The sequence below is a fragment of the Myotis yumanensis genome, unplaced genomic scaffold, assembly GCF_028538775.1.
Source record: "Myotis yumanensis isolate MYYU_CA2020_CCGP unplaced genomic scaffold, mMyoYum1.0.hap1 SCAF_1, whole genome shotgun sequence".
NCBI classification, from domain to species: domain Eukaryota; kingdom Metazoa; phylum Chordata; class Mammalia; order Chiroptera; family Vespertilionidae; genus Myotis; species Myotis yumanensis.
The window spans coordinates 183,072,093-183,090,406 of record NW_027223752.1 but is presented as its reverse complement, the minus strand read 5'-3'; the positions used below and the strand labels follow the sequence as shown (position 1 = coordinate 183,090,406).

Here is an 18,314-nt window from a genome sequence, read left to right as displayed (position 1 = left end):
TGGCTGTTGTCATTTTTTTTTTTACAATCTAATGGAAAAGAGGTCAGTGCCCCTGAATAGTCAGGTATTGCATGTTTTAAAAATTCTTGTGGCACACCAGTGTGCCACAGTACACTGCTTGAAAATCGCTGAGTTAGGGGGTTAATATATTTTCTTGGCAACTTCTCCGTTCCAAAAATTATAATCTTACTTTTTCCCCTTTCTCATTTGTGTAGGTTAATGATACAGATGTTACAAACATTACTCACACAGATGCAGTGAATCTGCTACGGGCTGCACCCAAGACAGTCAGATTAGTTCTTGGGAGAGTTCTAGAATTACCCAGGATGCCAGTGCCGCCTCATTTGCTACCTGACATTACATTAACGTGCAACAAAGAAGAATTGGGTAATGCAAATTCAAGCTTTATGCAGTGTGATTTTTCTTGGCTGGATTAAAAATAAATACTCTTAAGGCTAAGGAAACAAATGTGTTTTTTTTATTCCCTGAAGGTTTTTCCTTATCTGGAGGTCACGGCAGCCTCCATCAAGTGGTATATATCAGTGATATCAATCCGAGGTCAGCTGCAGCGACGGAGGGTAATCTCCAACTATTAGACATCATCCACTATGTGAATGGAGTCAGCACACAAGGCATGACCTTGGAAGCAGCTGAGAGAGCATTAGACATGTCACTTCCTTCACTGGTGTTAAAAGCAACAAGGTACTAACTCTGCAGTTATTTGTGGGTTCTGTCTGTGTCTGCGTACACAGCTCTTGGTTTTATTTATGTTTTCTTAAAGATATATTCCTGAATTACTAATTCACAGACTAAACTGGCAGAACTTTATTAAGTTAAACAGACTTCCTGATTGACAAGAGATTCTCAGAGCACTTGAAGCAGATTTGTGTTTGGATATACGTTTGCAATTATTAATAGGGTGGTTACTACATTTGTCATTTAGGATGTTTTCAGTTGCAAGTAACAGAAAATACCACTCAATTTGGTTTAAACAAGAAAGGGAATTTCCTGCCATTTATGGTTAAAAAGGTTATGTAGTTGTCAGGTAAAATTTGATTAGGCCTCTGGCTCCGTTTCTTTTCTGTTTTTATTCTCTACTCTGTGCATGTTTCCTGCACAAAAGTCGCATGTCTGTGTCAGGCTCACGCCTCGCACCTGCATATTACACCTTCCAGAGCAGTCTTAAAAAGCCTCGCCAATCACCGTGGTAAAGCAAGGATTGTGTGCTGATTGTCTTAGATCTAAATGAAGACCAGTCCCTGAATTGAAGCAAAGGGACAGGAACATATTGATTGGCTTAGGCCAGTCTTGGCCCACTCCCAGTGTCGGGACAGTCAAGCCTACACCTCATGTCTACAACCAGTGAGGCGTGGAATCACCACACCCACTCTACCTCACAACAATTCCACGTAATAAGAAATGCTAATAGTAATTTTTGTTTCACTTAAAAATGAAATAAATTGAAAAATATATGTATTATTTCAAATTACTACAAATATAGTGGCTTAAAACAACAGAAGTTTATTGTCTTAACAGTTTTGGAGGTCAGAAGTACAAAATGGGTCTCAGTGAGCTAAAAGCAAGGCAGAGCTGCATTCCTTCTCCAGGAGATAATCCATTTCCTTGCTGTTTCCACCTTCTAGAGCAGGGGTGGGCAACCTTTTTGTGAGTGCGTGCCAAAACCAGCAAAATCTCTGACTCAAAATTCTTCTGCGTGCCAACCCTAATTTTTTGAGAACATGTTACGCCTACTTGATATCTCTTAAGGTGTATGTATGTGAAGAACCTTGAAGAAATAATAAAATTCATTCAAGCGACAAAAACACAGTATATGATGATGAAAAATACGTTTATTTTTTAATGTATACATGTACAGTGATAGTCCGACAGAAAACTTTATGACTCCATCTGATATTATCAGTGGGACTTTTGCTGCTGCATCACTGATGATAGAGATTTTACATCAGGTTTATATTTCGTGACCTTCAGAGATATGCATGAGCTACTACTTTCATCCATCAGGCTACTCCTATTACGAGACTTAACAAAATTCATCACTGAGAACAAAGATTCACAAGCGTATGTGGATGAAACCAAAACAGTGATAGGGTCTAGGAAGGCAGGGAGAGTTAAGGCAGAGGCATAGAAATTGCTCTTCCCCTCTCTCATCAATCCATGTCTATGGTCTTTAAGATAACTTGTTATGTAAAATTATTTATTTATCTAAGATGCACCTACACTGAATTTATCTGAAAAATAAAAAAGTCGATATTAAGAAAAAAATTGTAAATGGAAGATTGTAAGAGGGGGTTTCGCGTGCCAGCAAAAGTTACTGGCGTGCCATGTTTGGCACGCGTGCCAGGGGTTTCCCACCCCTGTCCTAGAGATTGCTGGTATTCCTTGGTTCATAGCCTGCTTCTATATTCAAAGTCAGCATTCTGCTCTATCACCACATCTCTTCTCTGATTATCTGCCTCACTCTTTCATCTATAAGGACCGCTGTGATTACATCAAGCCCTGCCAGATAATCCAAAATAATCTCCTCATCTCTAGAACCTTACCTTACTCACATCTGAAAACCTCTTTTGCCTTGGTTCCATACTCACAGGTTGAGGATTACAATGTATACACTGGGCGGGGGTGAGGGGGCATTATTCTGCCACCCACAATGCACATGATCCAGGCCTTCTAGACGACAGGCTTCTATTGTATAAAGGGAAACGCCCCATTTTTATCTTGATACATGATGAGTTTTACAGAGTGTGTCTCCCAAAATATAGGAACTATTAATTAAATCATTTGATAGTAAACTTATTTGTTCCTTCTAAACCTTTAAGTCAGAATGTGTACTTTTTCCCTTGAATGTAATTCTTGACTGTTTTCTCTCATATATTTTAAAAATTAGATTGGGCATGGAGTTACTTTCATAGATGTAGCTGAATGTTAATTGGTGGGGAAGGAAAGTGTTCAAACAACCTGAAAAATATTTTTGTGAAAATTAACATCTCTGTAAACCAGAGATTTAGCTGACATACATTTATTTATTTATTTATTTATTTATTTATTGCCTCAAAATCAGTAGAGCACCCTTTACTCTAGCTCTGAAATTGCTTTTCTTTTTTCTTTCTACTTCTATCTTTTCTGGAGTCACTAAAATATAATAGTGGTAGTCCCAATTGCTTTCCCCTTTGTTCTTCCAGCTCTCTCTCCACTGTTGATATATCTGCTGTCCTTATCGACAGGAGAGCAGTAATGGAGGGGTTTTTATTTATGTTAATTATCTCTATGTCAAGAATGGTAAAGGGTCTGTGATTTTACCCTACTTGCAAGCTAGTAAGTTAGCCAGTTGTTGTTTCTTGCATGCTGGTAGGAGATATGAAACTCGTGCATCAGAGACAAAATACTTACTGAAAATGGTATTGGTGTCAATTCCACACGTCTCTGAGGCCCACAGAGATGACATATGTGCACCTAGTGGATTCCTGCACTTGCAGTGGGTTGTATTCCAGGAGGGGAACACTTTAAGAAGAGCCCAGGAACCTGCCCCTTTATGGTGGCTGCTAGAAAGCCTGCTTTTTGTTTGGGAAAAGAAGTTATGTCATCCCTCAAGCTTGCTCACCACAAACATAGCCTTGAGAATTGTCCCAGATAAAAAGTGGTCTCGGCCTTGCATTTCTGGGTCACCCAGAAATAATATGCAGGAATGCATAGGGCCCATGGCAAATTGCCTCTCTCAACATTGTATACCTTAGGCAGCCTCCCTTTTTTCTCAAGTATTAACAGTAGTAACACTGCATGCTAACCCTGTTTCCAAGATGCTGTCTTTTTTACTGTTATTCTTTTCTTTTTTTAATATATGTTTTTATTGATTTCAAAGAGGAAGGAAGAGGGAGAGAGAGATAGAAACATCAATGATGAGAGAGATTCACTGATTGGCCGCCTCCTGCACACCCCCTACTGGGGATCAAGACCGAAACCTGGGCATGTGCCCTTAACTGGAATCAAACCAGAACCCTTCAGTCCTCAGGCCAATGCTCTATCCACTGAGCCAAACTGGCTTGGGCTTTTTTACTGTTTTTCATATTGGGTGGTATTATTCTTCTCATGGTCCTTTGAATATATGTTATATTGTCTAGATTTTCACTTTAAATAACTTAAAAGTAAAACACATATCAAGGGCTTTAGGGTTGTAAAACAGTGATCTATGATTTCTAAGTTATCTTTGAACTATTACTTGAGTGACAGAGAACCAAGTTATTAGATCATGAAATTTTACCAGTGTTTGATATGAGAGGGGGAATAATGTGATATGTTGAACTGAAACCCAAGGAGAGATTATATAAAGAAGTGATTCTTAATCTTTTTTTGGTCAAGAATATTTCCCTTCAGAAAATACGTAGATGAAGACTGATGAAATTTTGTCTTTAGTTTTAGGGGTTGCCTAGACCCCTTAAAGCCCATCCAAAATAAAACTCCTTAGTCTAATTAAGAGATGGTTGAAAGGATATTTAAACAAACTTCTTGAGTAATTTGCAATTGTCTTTCATTTTTTTATAACACAGAGATGGTCAGCCAGTGATCCCAAGTTCCAAGAAGTCTGCCATTTCAACTCCAAAGTCAGCCAAAGCCAATGGTAAGGATACATTCACTTATAACACAAATAGTGATGGAAACGTAACTGTTTTTTCCAGAAGCAGGTACGGACACTATCACTAAAATGTTCTTATTGCCTTTGCAGGGTGTTTTGCAGGAGCTCTGGCTACCTTGCAAGATTATAATGAGGCATTAATACAATAATATATGTGAAATATCACGTTAATTGTCATATAATAGTTTATTCAGACATTTACTTAATTTTTTATCTGTTCTGGGCACTGTTCTGGTCATTGTGAATATGGCAATGAGTAAGCAAAATATATGTCTTACATTTTAGCATCATAATATAAATTTTAGAATTCGTAATTGTGGCAGCAGTTAACATCGATTTGATGCTTGTTCTGCACTAAGTATTCTTCTAAGTTCTTTAGTCTCCGCAACAACAGTCCTGTCACACTAGTGTTATTATTATCCTCCTTCTATAGAAGGGAAACTGAGGCACAGAGAAGTGTGATAACTTGCCCAAACTCATAGAGTTAATATCCAGTAGAGCTAGAATTTAAACCTAGGATGTCTGACTCCATGCTCTCACTTACATAATTGGGGTCAGCAAATGTAGCTATTAATGCTAGTATTAATGTAATAATAAGAATGTTAGGCACAGGGAAATGTTAAAAATTAGTGCATATGAAGTATTACATAATCTCACTCATATGTGGAATCTAAGTAACAAAATAAACTGATAAACAGAATGGATCCAGAGATATGGAAGCATGGAATAGAGTGCGGAATCTCAGAGGGAAGATGGGGGAGGGTGGGTGGGTAGGAGGTAATCAACCAAGGACCTTGTATGCATACATGCATGGCTAATGGACAGACAATGGGGTGGTGAGGGTCTGGGGTGGGGGCAGACTGGAGGGGGGTAGTGGGGGGGACATATGTAATACTTTCAACAATAAAGAATTATTTTTTTTTAAAGAAAAAAATTAATGTATATGAAATGTAAATTCAGTACATCATACATAAATAAACTTTTAGGTTATCAGGTAGTAGCACCTAAGTACCAAAAGTAGCTAAGATTGCAGTCGTAGTTTATCTTCTGAAAGCTGGCAGATCTGTTCCTCTCCTCCTCTGTTATCTTGAACGCCTTCCTTCTATCTACTCTCTAATAGTTCCAGTTCACATTAGGGTCAGACTATCAGAACAACCAGAGAGCATTTTTCTAGTGACCACTGGAAAGACTCCTGTTTGTAACTTTTTAAGCTAAAGAGAGTAAAATCACTGCTCCCTGTCCCCCTTGTAGAAACTGCCTAGTGACCTGTCTTTATTGGGTTCTCTTACTTGACTCCCATAGAACTAATTCCTTTATGAATTCTGAAAAATCATATAATAACTCTCGTAGTCATTGAGGGGAATGTAACATGGTACAACTATTTTGTAAAACAATTTGAAAGTTTCTTAAAAATTTAAACATACACCTATCATAGGATGTAGCCATTCCATTCTTATTTGTTCACTCAAGAGAAAAAAATGTATCCATATACAAAAACTTGTACAGGAATGTTTATAGCAGCTTGTTTTGTAGTAGCCAAAATCAGAAAACATTCAAATGTCCAAATCCTAACAGCAGAACTAATTAGCAATAAAAATGGTCTGTTGGTACACACAGGAACATAATTAAATTCTGCTAAGTGAAAGAAGCCAGACTGGGGGCGGGGGGGGGGGGAAGAAAGTTCAAACTGTATTATTCCATATATTCAAAATTACAGAAAAATGCAAATTGATCTACAGTGACAGAAAGCAGGTCAGTGGTTGCTTGGAGACAAAGGGGGAGGGGCAGTTCAGGGAACAGGAGGGAGCAATTACACATAATAAACTATTGTGTTTTATGCTATTCTAATATGATTATTTTGAACCAGTACTTTATTATTAGTATGTTTTATTCATTATTTTTTCTAGAAGTTTAATAATGTACTGTATCTTCTGGAAGTAATATTAAAAGCCATTCTTGGATTCTGTAACATCATCCACAAAATTATAGAAATTTATCCCTAAAAACTTATCTCAACCTTCATGTTTCCAGGTGAAATTATTTTTAGGTCATTGTTAAATAGAAGTCCTTGAATACACTTACCTGTATTTCTTTTTTCTTTTTAACTTTTCCAAATGCTACCATGTCTTTCAAAATCTCTTAAAAATATAATTTAGTGAAGCAAATTTTTTTAATATGACTTTAACTATAAGAGAAACATAATCTTATTTTAATATATTTTTGAATTCTTAACTCTACAGCTAAGAGTTCAAAGTAACGTTTAGTTTAGCCATATCTAGTTATATCCAAAACTTATTTTACTGTGTTAAACTGATAGTCTAAAAGACTTGCTATCTTCTCTTAATTAGTAAAGTGAATCTAGTTCAAGGCCTGTGATGTCTCTCCCATTTGGTTTGTGATAATTCATATTCAATACCTCACCCTAGAACCATTCAGCCTGACTCAATATATATATATAAAATTGAGTTCAGAGAGGAAGGGAGAGGGAGAGAAAGAGAGAAACATCAGTGATGAAAGAGAATCATTGATCGGCTGCCTCCTGCACACCCCACACTGGGAATCGAGCCCACAACCCATGCATGTGCGCTGACCGGGAATTGAATCGTGACCTGGTTCATGGGTTGACACTCAACCACTGAGCCACACCGACCAGGCTGAATGGAACTTTTATACAAACTATTTTCTTTTCAGCTACTGGCATTTTCCTTGGGGTAAATCCTTCTCAAACATTTGATCCCATCTAGTTGATTTTAAATCGTTTTATGACATGACCTCTTTTAATGTACTAATAAAAATAAGATCATGTTCAGACACGTGGGTTTTCTTTCATCATTTTGGTGTCCCTGTTGTGGTCCTGACTGGCTCATCCCTTGCTCTTTATGTTGTCCCTTTGAGGTCATCACACTGTGGAGCCTTGCAGCAAGCCTGCCCTCACTCCTAAGGACTCATTCTCCAAGGTAAGTAAGAGGCCACCTTCTTCATGCCCTATTTCCTTATCTAAATAACCAGCTTGTTTGTATCTTGAACCAAACTGATTTCACATTTAAATATTTGCCTTTTTCTGAAACATATATTGATAATAGGAATATATTTCAGTGAACTAATAGGCCTTGCTACGTAAAGCTCACATAGTCAAGCCCCCACTCAAGTAACCCTACTATATTTGGCACACACTCGGCTTCTAAATAAGATAATTACTTAAGTAGATAGCTTTCGTGCCGGGATGTTTTATAAATGTGCACAGTTCCTTTGGTTGTCTTAGGTACCCGGAAGAGAAGAATTAAGAGTGAAATTGGTCCTCTGGGTTAATGTTGACCAGCAGTGACTTTCAAGTGGCAATTCTCTGTTGCTGCTAAGGAAAAAACATTAATGGCAAAAGCAAGTGGCTACTTGCTTCTTAAAAGACATAGAAAATGCTTTACCAATATAAAATGAAAGAGCCTAAATCATTTAAGATTAGCACAGAGAAACCTGGTGGTGATTTAACAAAATTATTTTATCATATAACTAAATTCTACTTCAGCCTCTCTCTTAGAGGCTACATATATGCCTATTTGTCTGGCTATCATTTTGCTTAATGATTCTCTTTTGGCATGTACAAAAGAGAATGTACATTCTAAAATAAAAACAACTGGCCGTGGCCCATGTGCTCAGTTGGTTGGAGTGTTGTCCCATGCATTGAAAGGTCATGGGTTCAATTCCTGGTTAGGGCAAATACCCAGGTTTCAGGTTTGATCCCCATTCTGAGTGCATATGGAAGGCAACCAATCAATATTTCTCTGACACATCAATGTTTCTTTCTCTCTCTCTCTCTCTCTCTCTCCTTTCCTCTCTCTAAAATCAATAGAAAACATATCCTCAGGTGAGGATTAAAAAAATAAAATAATCACAGCTGGATCTTCATTTTGTGAGATTGTTTAATCCCACACACATTCTATACAATGTATTCTGAACCTCACTGTTTGAATGTCTTTCCATGTACAATCCAGAGCTTGAGGCATTGCTCTCCTCGTAATCTGAAAATCTTATCATCTACACAAAATTTCTGGACATGAACTAGATTGAGTGGAGGAGGAGAAAAATAATTTAGTGGCCAGAAGCCCAAAATTCTGTGCCTTTCATCTCACTATTTCATCTCAAACTTGCAACATGGTTCAGGAAGGCCTGAAAAGATATTGTGCAGAAGAATAATTAGGCAGAAATGATTGGAACACAAACATTTCTGGTATTTGTATGTTTGTGGATTGGATACAGCAACATTCAGTTCTTTGTTTAGCCACAATGACTTCAATTTCATGTAGCTGAAGCAACTGAATTTTAACATGTTCTGAGTGTTAGTCATGCTGTATAGTGCTTATTTTCCTTTTAAATATCAGCATGTTGTTGAAAGGGAGAAGGGTAGAATATATGTTTATATTAATATAAAAAACCCTAGAAACTACAAGTTTTGTTATTCATAGCTGCAAACACTTTTTGTTGTAGTTAAAATCTTTGAGAAAGTTGCTCAAACAATATTCTGTCATTGAATACAAATGTCCGTACTATGAATTTCTCATAAAAATTGGAGTTTCACAATTCTGTGAAACTATTTGGCATCATGTAACTACTATTTATGAAGAAATAACTATATTGCACCTATCATCTCTACTTTTTTCTTAATAAAAAGAGTAAGATCTTCAAAACAAACACCTTTATTTGCATAAAATTATTTAATTTATTCTAATTATTCAATTATGCACTTTTGCCAAATAATTTTTTCTTTTTCTTTTTAAATATATTTTTATTGATTTCAGAGAGGAAGGGAGAGGGAGAGATAGAAACATCAATGCTGAGAGAGAATCATTGATTGCTGCCTTCTGCACGCCCCCTACTGGGGATCGAGCCTGCAACCAGGCATGTGCCCTGACCAGGAATCAAACCAGGGACCCTTCAGTCTGGAGGCTGATGCTCTATCCGCTGAGCCAAACCAGCAAAGGCACCAAATCATTTTTTCAATAGGCTTTCTGAAACCATGAAATGTTTCACAAATTACATTGAATTAGAAAGTTATATCTTATAAATATTTGCTTTATAGTTATGGGCCCATTGTTATTTTTCTTAAATTGAGATGAGATTTAGACTAGATTTGAAAATCTTTATGCCTAACAATTGATCAGGTCACTAAACTGAAATTTATGTCAATGTAACAGTTTCACAAGTACTTAAAGGGTTGATTTTCCTCCCTTCCCCTCAACTTCTAAGTTTAGTAACCATATTGAAGTTTTCTAAAAAGTTCTATGAAAGATAAGTCCTATAAAATATGCCTCAAAAAAGAGATTTCTGCAGTCAAATAAGTTTAGGAAGTACTGCATAATAAATTTCTCTTTTGGCAACCCAGAATTTATATTAGTAAGCATTGTGAGAATTCTTAGAGTAAAAATATTGATTTAATGTTTAATCTAGGATTTCCAGACACATTTGATGATGGAAAGTTCCATTTCCATTGCACATTTTATAGCACTAGTACTTCCTAAAAATACATCTAAGGTGGGGAGATATAAAATGGATTTTGTACTAAGAAAGGGGGGAGAAGGACATTGAGGAGCAATGTACAGTTCCCCCCTAACCATGGAAGATAATAAAATCATAAACTAATGATTTGCTTTGGTTTTATGCTTTAGATTAATGGGGAAGAAGTTTCGCACCCTGAAGGAAAATGCTCTACTTATCAGATGAAGGAATCAGCAAATTTGATTCTGTCCAAAGGTAGTTTTCCAAATCAGTCATCCAGTTTCTCTAAATGCTCTAATAATTCAGGTAACAAAGAAATATTAGGTATCCTCTCTTATTTGCCTTACATGTCCCTATAGCTTGTTTTATATTTTTTATAGTTGGTTTTAAAAGGACCATTTGTTGCTCAAAGAAATAAAAGAACAATATAATAATAATTGTTGTTAACTGCATTACTGTACCAATGTCCAGGATTCATTCTCATATCTAAGATTAAAACTATTTTTAAATGATTGAAAAGATAGCTGTTTTGTTTGATAGTGTTTCTCACATTCTTTGAAGAAACAATTTACAGGCTACTTAATAATTTAGAAATTTTTTTTCTTGGAGAGGTTTGGGCTGCTCTATCATATCCTTAATCTTTGTAATATAATTTCTTGAGTTTCTTTCATGAATTAATAATTTGGGATTAATTTACAAAATAAGCATTAAATTGTTAATGTCTCATAAAAAGGTGTATCACAGACACTAATATTGTTTTATTCTTTGTTGGGTGCATTTGTGTGGTCTTTTGTCAGAGCAGCCAGAGTAGTTCTAGAACTAAAAGTGATTAGCCGCCTATTAGTGTCAACTACTTATCTGTTCGTGGCTACTTTTCAAAGTGGATGCTTAAAATTGGAAAGACCTGCCTTAATCTATTTGAAACATTGTCTTTTTCTTATATCAATATTTTAAAAGTAAAACGCCATGTAAATTGCTGTTTTTCAAGAATCTGATGTACAGGAAGATGATATTTATGACGACCCTCAAGAAGCTGAAGTTATCCAGTCTCTGCTGGATGTTGTGGATGAGGAAGCCCAGAATCTTTTAAACCAAACTAATGCGGCAGCAGGTGCCTGTGTTCCAGGTAGATGGGCCCGAAGGAATCAGTTGGTACACTAAGGAGTGCGAGAAGGTCTCTGGGAGCGTTGTAACTCCTCTTGGCTTCTTTATTTCTCTTGCAGGTGCATTGAAAACGAATGGAAAGTTATCTGAAGAGAGAGCAGAAGATACAGACTGTGATGGATCACCTTTACCTGAAGATTTTATAGAGGTAAGGATACTACCTAGAGAAACACTGTAGGATATTCCATCTTGTTAGAATTCTATATCTCCTTACTTTAAAACTTGCTTTCTCTGCTGATGCCTTACTTCTATCTATCTCCCAATTTCCCTTTTAAACATGAGATAAAGATAATATCCTGTTGGCTGCTTAGTGATCTCATTAAGAATGAGAACTAATGTCATTTACTCATTTTGGAGAGAGAATTTACCTTTAAATCTTTTAATTTCCTTTGGTGAAATTTTCTTTTAAAAAAAAAAGGTGCCACACACACACACACACACACACACACACAAATGATAATTTTTATGTTATTATTTTTACACCAAATAAAAATTGAGGCCCTGGCCAGGTAGGTAGCTCAGTTGGTTAAGATTCATCCCAATGCACCAAGGTTGCTCAGTCAGGGCACATACAAGAATCAACCAATGGCCCTAGTCAATTTGGCACAGTGGATAGAACGTCACCCTGCAGACTGAAGGGTCCCAGGTTTGATTCTGATCAAGGGTACATGCCCAGGTTGCGGGCTCGATCCCCAGTCAGGATTGTGCAGGAGGCAGCAAATCAATGATTCTCTCTCATCATTGATGTTTCTGTCTCTCTCACTCACTCTCCCTTCCTCTCTGAAATCAATAAAAATAAAAAATAAAAGAATCAACCAATGAATGCAAAATAAATGGAACAACAAATCTCTCTCTCTCTTTCTCTCTCTTTAAAAAAACAAAACTGCCGAACTGGTTTGGCTCAGTGGATAGAGCGTCAGCCTGCGGACTCAAGGGTCCCAGGTTCAATTCCGGTCAAGGGCATGTACCTTGGTTGCGGGCACATCCCCAGTGGGGGGCGTGCAGGAAGCCGCTGATCTATCTCTCTCATTGATGTTTCTGGCTCTCTATCCGTCTCCCTTCTTCTCTGTAAAAAATCAATAAAATAGATGGCAGACAGCCGCGTCTCTTGGGACAGACACAGACCCTGACCGGGGTAAGGAGTTTCGCGGGTTTGCTGGCGCCAGGAGATTTGAGATTTGGATTTTGTGATTGCGGAGAACTGAGACTAAAGGGGGCATCCTGAGGAACTGACCAGACCATGCAGTGCCCATAAGAGAGGAGCGTTTCCCAGACCGATCCAAGCAACAGCAGCCCCCTGATCACTGCAGCCTCCTGATCACCACAGCCTCCTGATCACCACACCCTCTGTCTGTGGAACAGCAGCTGTACGTGAAGCCTCCCCCCACCAGCCAGAAGAGCCAACACAGCTGTGAACAACACCCACCAGAGGAGCTGCTGCCAACTGGAAAGCAGCTGCTACCGCAACCGTCTGAGCAGCAACCACAACCCAAGGAGACCCTGCCACCCAGGGAGCAGCCACTGAACATCTCAACATCTACATATGTCAGCAAGATCAAACATGGGTAGGCAAAGAAACCCCCAAAGGAAAGAAAAGGAGGACTCGCCAGAAAAGCAGCTAAGTGAGACAGAGATATGCAACATGACGGAAAAAGAATTCAGAATAAGGTTCCTAGAGTACATGCACCAGATGTTCAAGAAGCAAGAAGAAACAGATGAAAAACTCAACTACTTATGCAAGAAGCTAGAAGAAACAGATGAAAAAATCAACAACTTAAGTAAGTCCCAAGAAGAAATGAAGAGTGACATAGCTTCAATAAAAAACTCCATTGAAAGTATCAACAGTAGACTGGGAGAAGCGGAGGACCGAATTAGTGAATTAGAAGACAAGGAAGCAAAACACACTCAAACTGTACGGCAAATGGAGAAAAAAATTAAAAGACAGGAGGAGAGCCTAAGCGAGCTTTGGGACAACATGAAACGAAACAACATACGAATAATAGGGGTGCCAGAACAACAGAAAGATGAACATGGATTAGAAAACCTATTCGAAGAAATAATATCAGAAAACTTCCCTGAGGTGGGGAAGAAAAAAGTCACACAAGCCCAGAGAGTCCCAAACAAGGTGAACCCGAAAAGACCCACACCAAGACACATCATAATTACCATGGCAGATGTTCAGGATAAAGAGAGAATCTTACAGGCTGCAAGAGAGAGACAGAAAGTAACATACAAGGGATCTCCCATTAGATTATCAAATGATTTCTCAACAGAAACACATCAGGCCAGAAAAGAATGGACGGAAATCTACAAAGTGATGCAAAGCAAAGGACTGAATCCAAGAATACTCTATCCAGCAAGGCTATCATTCAAAATTGAAGGGGAAATAAGAAGCTTCACACACAAAAAAGGGCTAAGGGAGTTTATCACCACCAAGCCAGCCATGCAAGAAATGCTAAAGGGACTGGTGTGAAAAGAAGAAATATCAAGCTCAGAAAGAAAACAGCCACACACACACACAAAAAAAGAAATGGCTACAAACAAGTACCTTTCAATAATAACTTTAAATGTAAATGGACTAAATGCTCCAACCAAAAGACATTGAGTGGCTGAATGGATAAAAAAACATGACCCATACATCTGCTGTCTACAAGAGACCCACCTCATTAGAAGGGACTCACACAGACTGAAAGTGAAGGGATGGAAAAATATCTTTCACGCAAATGGAAAGGAAAAGAAAGCTGGGGTAGCAATACTTATATCTGACAAAATACATCTCAAAGTGAAGGCCATAACCAGAGATAAGGAAGGCCACTTCATAATACTAAAGGGGTCAATACAACAAGAAGATATAACCCTGGTAAACATATATGCATCCAATGCAGGAGCACCCACATACATAAGAAAATTTCTGGAAGATATCAGGGGAGAGATCGACAACAATACAATCATAGTAGGGGACTTTAATACACCACTGACATCACTGGATAAATCCGCTAGACAAAAACTCAGCAAAGAAACAGCAATCCTAAATGACTCACTAGATCAGATGGACTTAATTGACATCTTCAGAACACTTCACCCCACAGCTGCGGAATATACATTCCTCTCAGGTGCTCATGGGACATATTCAAAAATAGACCACATATTGGGTCACAAGCAAAGTCTCCACAAATTCAAGAAGATTGAAATCATAAAAAGCTTCTTCGCAGACCACGATGGCATAATGTTAGAAATAAACTACAATAAAAACAACCCAAAATACTCAAACACTTGGAAGCTGAATAGCATGTTATTAAATATTGATTGGGTTACCGATGACATCAAAGAAGAAATTAAAAACATCCTGGACACTAATGACAATGAAAACACAACAATCCAAAACCTCTGGGACACAATGAAAGCAGTCCTGAGAGGAAAGTTTATAGCTCTACAGGCCTATCTCAAAAAACAAGAAAAAATGGTAGTCAATCATCTAACTCTACAACTCAAAGAATTAGAAAGAGAGCAACAAGAAAACCCCAGAGTGAGCAGAAGGAAGGAGATAATAAAGATTAGAGCAGAAATCAATGAAATAGAGACCAAAAAAACAATACAGAAAATCAATGAAACCAAGAGCTGGTTCTTTGAAAGGATAAACAAGATTGACAAACCCCTAGCCAGGCTCACCAAGAAGCAAAGAGAGAGGTCCCAAATAAACCAAATCAGAAATGATAGAGGCGAAATAACAACAGACCCCACAGAAATACAAATGATTGTTAAACAATACTACGGGCAACTCTACTCCAACAAACTAGACAACCTGGAGGAAATGGACAAATTCCTAGAAAAATACAACATTCCAAAACTCAATCAGGAAGAATCTAAAAACCTCAATAGGCCAATAACTATGGAAGAAATTGAAGCAGTCATCAGAAAGCTTCCAGCAAACAAAAGCCCAGGGCCAGACGGCTTCACAGGGGAGTTCTACCAAACATTCAAGGAAGAACTAAAACCTACCCTCCTCAGACTACTACAAAAAATTCAAGAGGAAGGAACGCTTCCAAGCTCATTCTATGAAGCCAGCATCACCCTAATACCAAAACCAGGTAAAGACATCACAATGAAAGAGAATTACAGGCCAATATCCCTCATGAACATAGATGCCAAAATCCTCAACAAAATCTTAGCAAATCGGATCCAGCAGTACATCAGAAGGATCATACACCATGACCAAGTAGGATTTATCCCAGAGATGCAAGGATGGTACAACATCCGTAAATCAATAAATGTGATACATCACATAAACAAATTGAAAGAAAAAAACCACATGGTCATATCAATTGATGCAGAAAAAGCATTCAACAAAATCCAACACCCATTTTTGATAAAAACTCTCAGAAAGGTGGGAATAGAAGGATCATACCTCAACATAATAAAAGCCATATATGACAGGCCCACAGCCAACATCATACTCAATGGACAAAAACTAACACCATTTCCCCTAAGAACAGGAACAAGACAGGGATGCCCACTCTCACCACTCCTGTTCAACATAGTACTGGAAGTATTAGCCATTGCAATTAGGCAAGAAGAAGAAATAAAAGGCATCCAAATTGGAAAAGAGGAAGTAAAACTGTCCTTATTTGCAGATGACATGATATTATACATACAAAACCCTAGAGGCTCCATCAAAAAGCTACTAGACTTAATACATGAATTTGGCAATGTAGCAGGATACAAAATTAACCCCAAGAAATCTGAGGCATTTCTATACACCAATAGTGAACTTTCAGAAAGGGAGATCAGAAAAACAATCCCATTTACCATCGCACCAAAAAAATTAAGATACCTAGGAATAAACTTAACTAAAGAGGTTAAAGACCTCTACTCAGAAAACTACAGGACGTTGAAAAAAGAGATAGAGGAAGACATAAACAGATGGAAGAACATACCATGTTCTTGGATTGGTAGAATCAACATCATTAAAATGTCCATACTACCCAAAGCAATCTATACATTCAACGCACTTCCCATTAAAATACCAATGGCCTTCTTCAAAGATCTAGAACGAACTCTCCAAAAATTCATCTGGAATAAAAAAATACCCCGAATAGCTGCAACAATCCTGAGAAAGAACAAAGTAGGTGGGATCTCAATACCAGATATCAAGCTGTATTACAAAGCCACTGTTCTCAAAACTGCCTGGTACTGGCACAAGAACAGACATATAGATCAGTGGAATAGAATAGAGAGTCCAGAAATTAGCCGGAACCAATATGCTCAATTAATTTTTGACAAAGGAGGCATGAACATACAATGGAGCCAAGATAGTCTCTTCAATAAATGGTGTTGGGAAAATTGGACAGACATATGCAAGAAAATGAAACTAGACCACCAACTTACACCATACACAAGAATAAACTCAAAATGGATAAAGGACTTAAATGTACGACAGGAAACCATAAAAATTCTAGAAGAATACAAAGGCAACAAAATCTCAGACATATGCCAAAACAATTTCTTCACTGATACAGCTCCTAGGGCAGTTGAAACTAAAGAGAAAATGAACAAATGGGACTACATCAAAATAAAGAGCTTCTGCACAGCAAAAGAAACCATCAACAAAACAACAAGAAAACCCACCTCGTGGGAAAACATATTTGCCAACGTCATATCTGATAAGGGCTTAATCTCCAAAATTTATAGGGAACTCATACAACTTAACAAAAAGAAGATAAACAATCCAATCAAAAAATGGGCAAAGGACCTAAATAGACACCTTTCAAAAGAGGACATTCAGAAAGCCAAGAGACATATGAAAACATGCTCAAAGTCACTAATCATCCGAGAGATGCAAATCAAAACAACAATGAGGTACCATCTCACACCTGTCAGAATGGCCATCATCAACAAATCAACAAACGACAAGTGCTGGAGAGGATGTGGAGAAAAAGGAACACTTGTGCACTGCTGGTGGGAATGCAGACTGGTGCAGCCACTATGGAAGGCAGTATGGAGGTTCCTCAAAAAATTGGAAATGGAACTCCCATTTGACCCTGTGATCCCACTTCTAGGAATATATCCCAAGAAACCAGAAACACCCATCAGAAAGGATATATGCACCCAGATGTTCATAGCAGCACAATTCACCATAGCTAAGATCTGGAAACAGCCTAAGTGCCCATCAGTAGATGAATGGATTAGAAAACTGTGGTACATCTACACGATGGAATACTATGCTGCTGTTAAAAAGAAGGAACTCTTACCATTTGCAACAGCATGGATGGAACTGGAGAGCATTATGCTAAGTGAAACAAGCCAGTCAATGAAGGAAAAATACCACATGATCTCATTCTTTCATGGATAATTAAGACCATTACAAACTTTTGAACAATAATAAATACAGTGGCAGAGCTGCCTCAAACCGATTGTCGGACTTCAGTGGTAAGGCCAGGGAGGGTTGGGGGACAGGAGGGAGGGGAGTAAGAGATCAACCGAAGGACTTGTATGCATCCATATAACCATAACTAATGGACATAAGACACTGGGGGGTAAGGGAGGGCAGGGGCTTGTCAAGGGTGGGGGGGGGGGGGGAAGGACACATATGTAATACCCTTTGTAATGCTTTAAGCAATAAAAAATTAAAAAAAAATAAAAAAGAAAAAAGAAACTTAAAAAAAAAAATCAATAAAATATATTTTAAAAAAAAAAATGTTGAGAAATCCAAGATCTCATTCCAGTTAATACCTCACCTAGGTAAAAAACTTGGTTTTTATCTTTGAATGCTCCCTTCTGCCCCTCGTGGATTCTTGGTTTTTTAATTAGCACAGAAACATCTAATTCTTCCAATTATTCCATGGCTTTTGCTATGATTACTTTGAGATTTCAATTGAGACTTGTTTAAAAAGATTTAGACACCTGACTGGTTCATAATATATTGAAATAATTGGATCCAAACTGGTAAAAATAAGCTGTATAAGAATTAGTGCTCAGTATCTATCTATAATAATAAAAGCATAATATGCTAATT

General features: G+C 37.7%; 1 protein-coding gene across 11 annotated transcripts in view; it reads left to right on the top strand.

Annotated features, from left to right (window-relative positions):
* PTPN13 (protein tyrosine phosphatase non-receptor type 13) overlaps positions 1-18,314 on the top strand; it is a 209,647-nt gene that overhangs the window by 164,403 nt on the left and 26,930 nt on the right. For 6 of the 11 annotated variants that reach the window (XM_070393196.1, XM_070393188.1, XM_070393256.1 and 3 more), the window contains 7 exons: positions 216-387; positions 492-702; positions 4,563-4,633; positions 7,544-7,605; positions 10,309-10,444; positions 11,127-11,264; positions 11,362-11,450. In XM_070393196.1, the coding sequence (XP_070249297.1) occupies positions 216-387; positions 492-702; positions 4,563-4,633; positions 7,544-7,605; positions 10,309-10,444; positions 11,127-11,264; positions 11,362-11,450 (879 nt within the window). The remainder of the gene's footprint in view (positions 1-215; positions 388-491; positions 703-4,562; positions 4,634-7,543; positions 7,606-10,308; positions 10,445-11,126; positions 11,265-11,361; positions 11,451-18,314) is intronic. The other 5 variants (XM_070393229.1, XM_070393212.1, XM_070393221.1 and 2 more) reach the window with 2 other exon arrangements.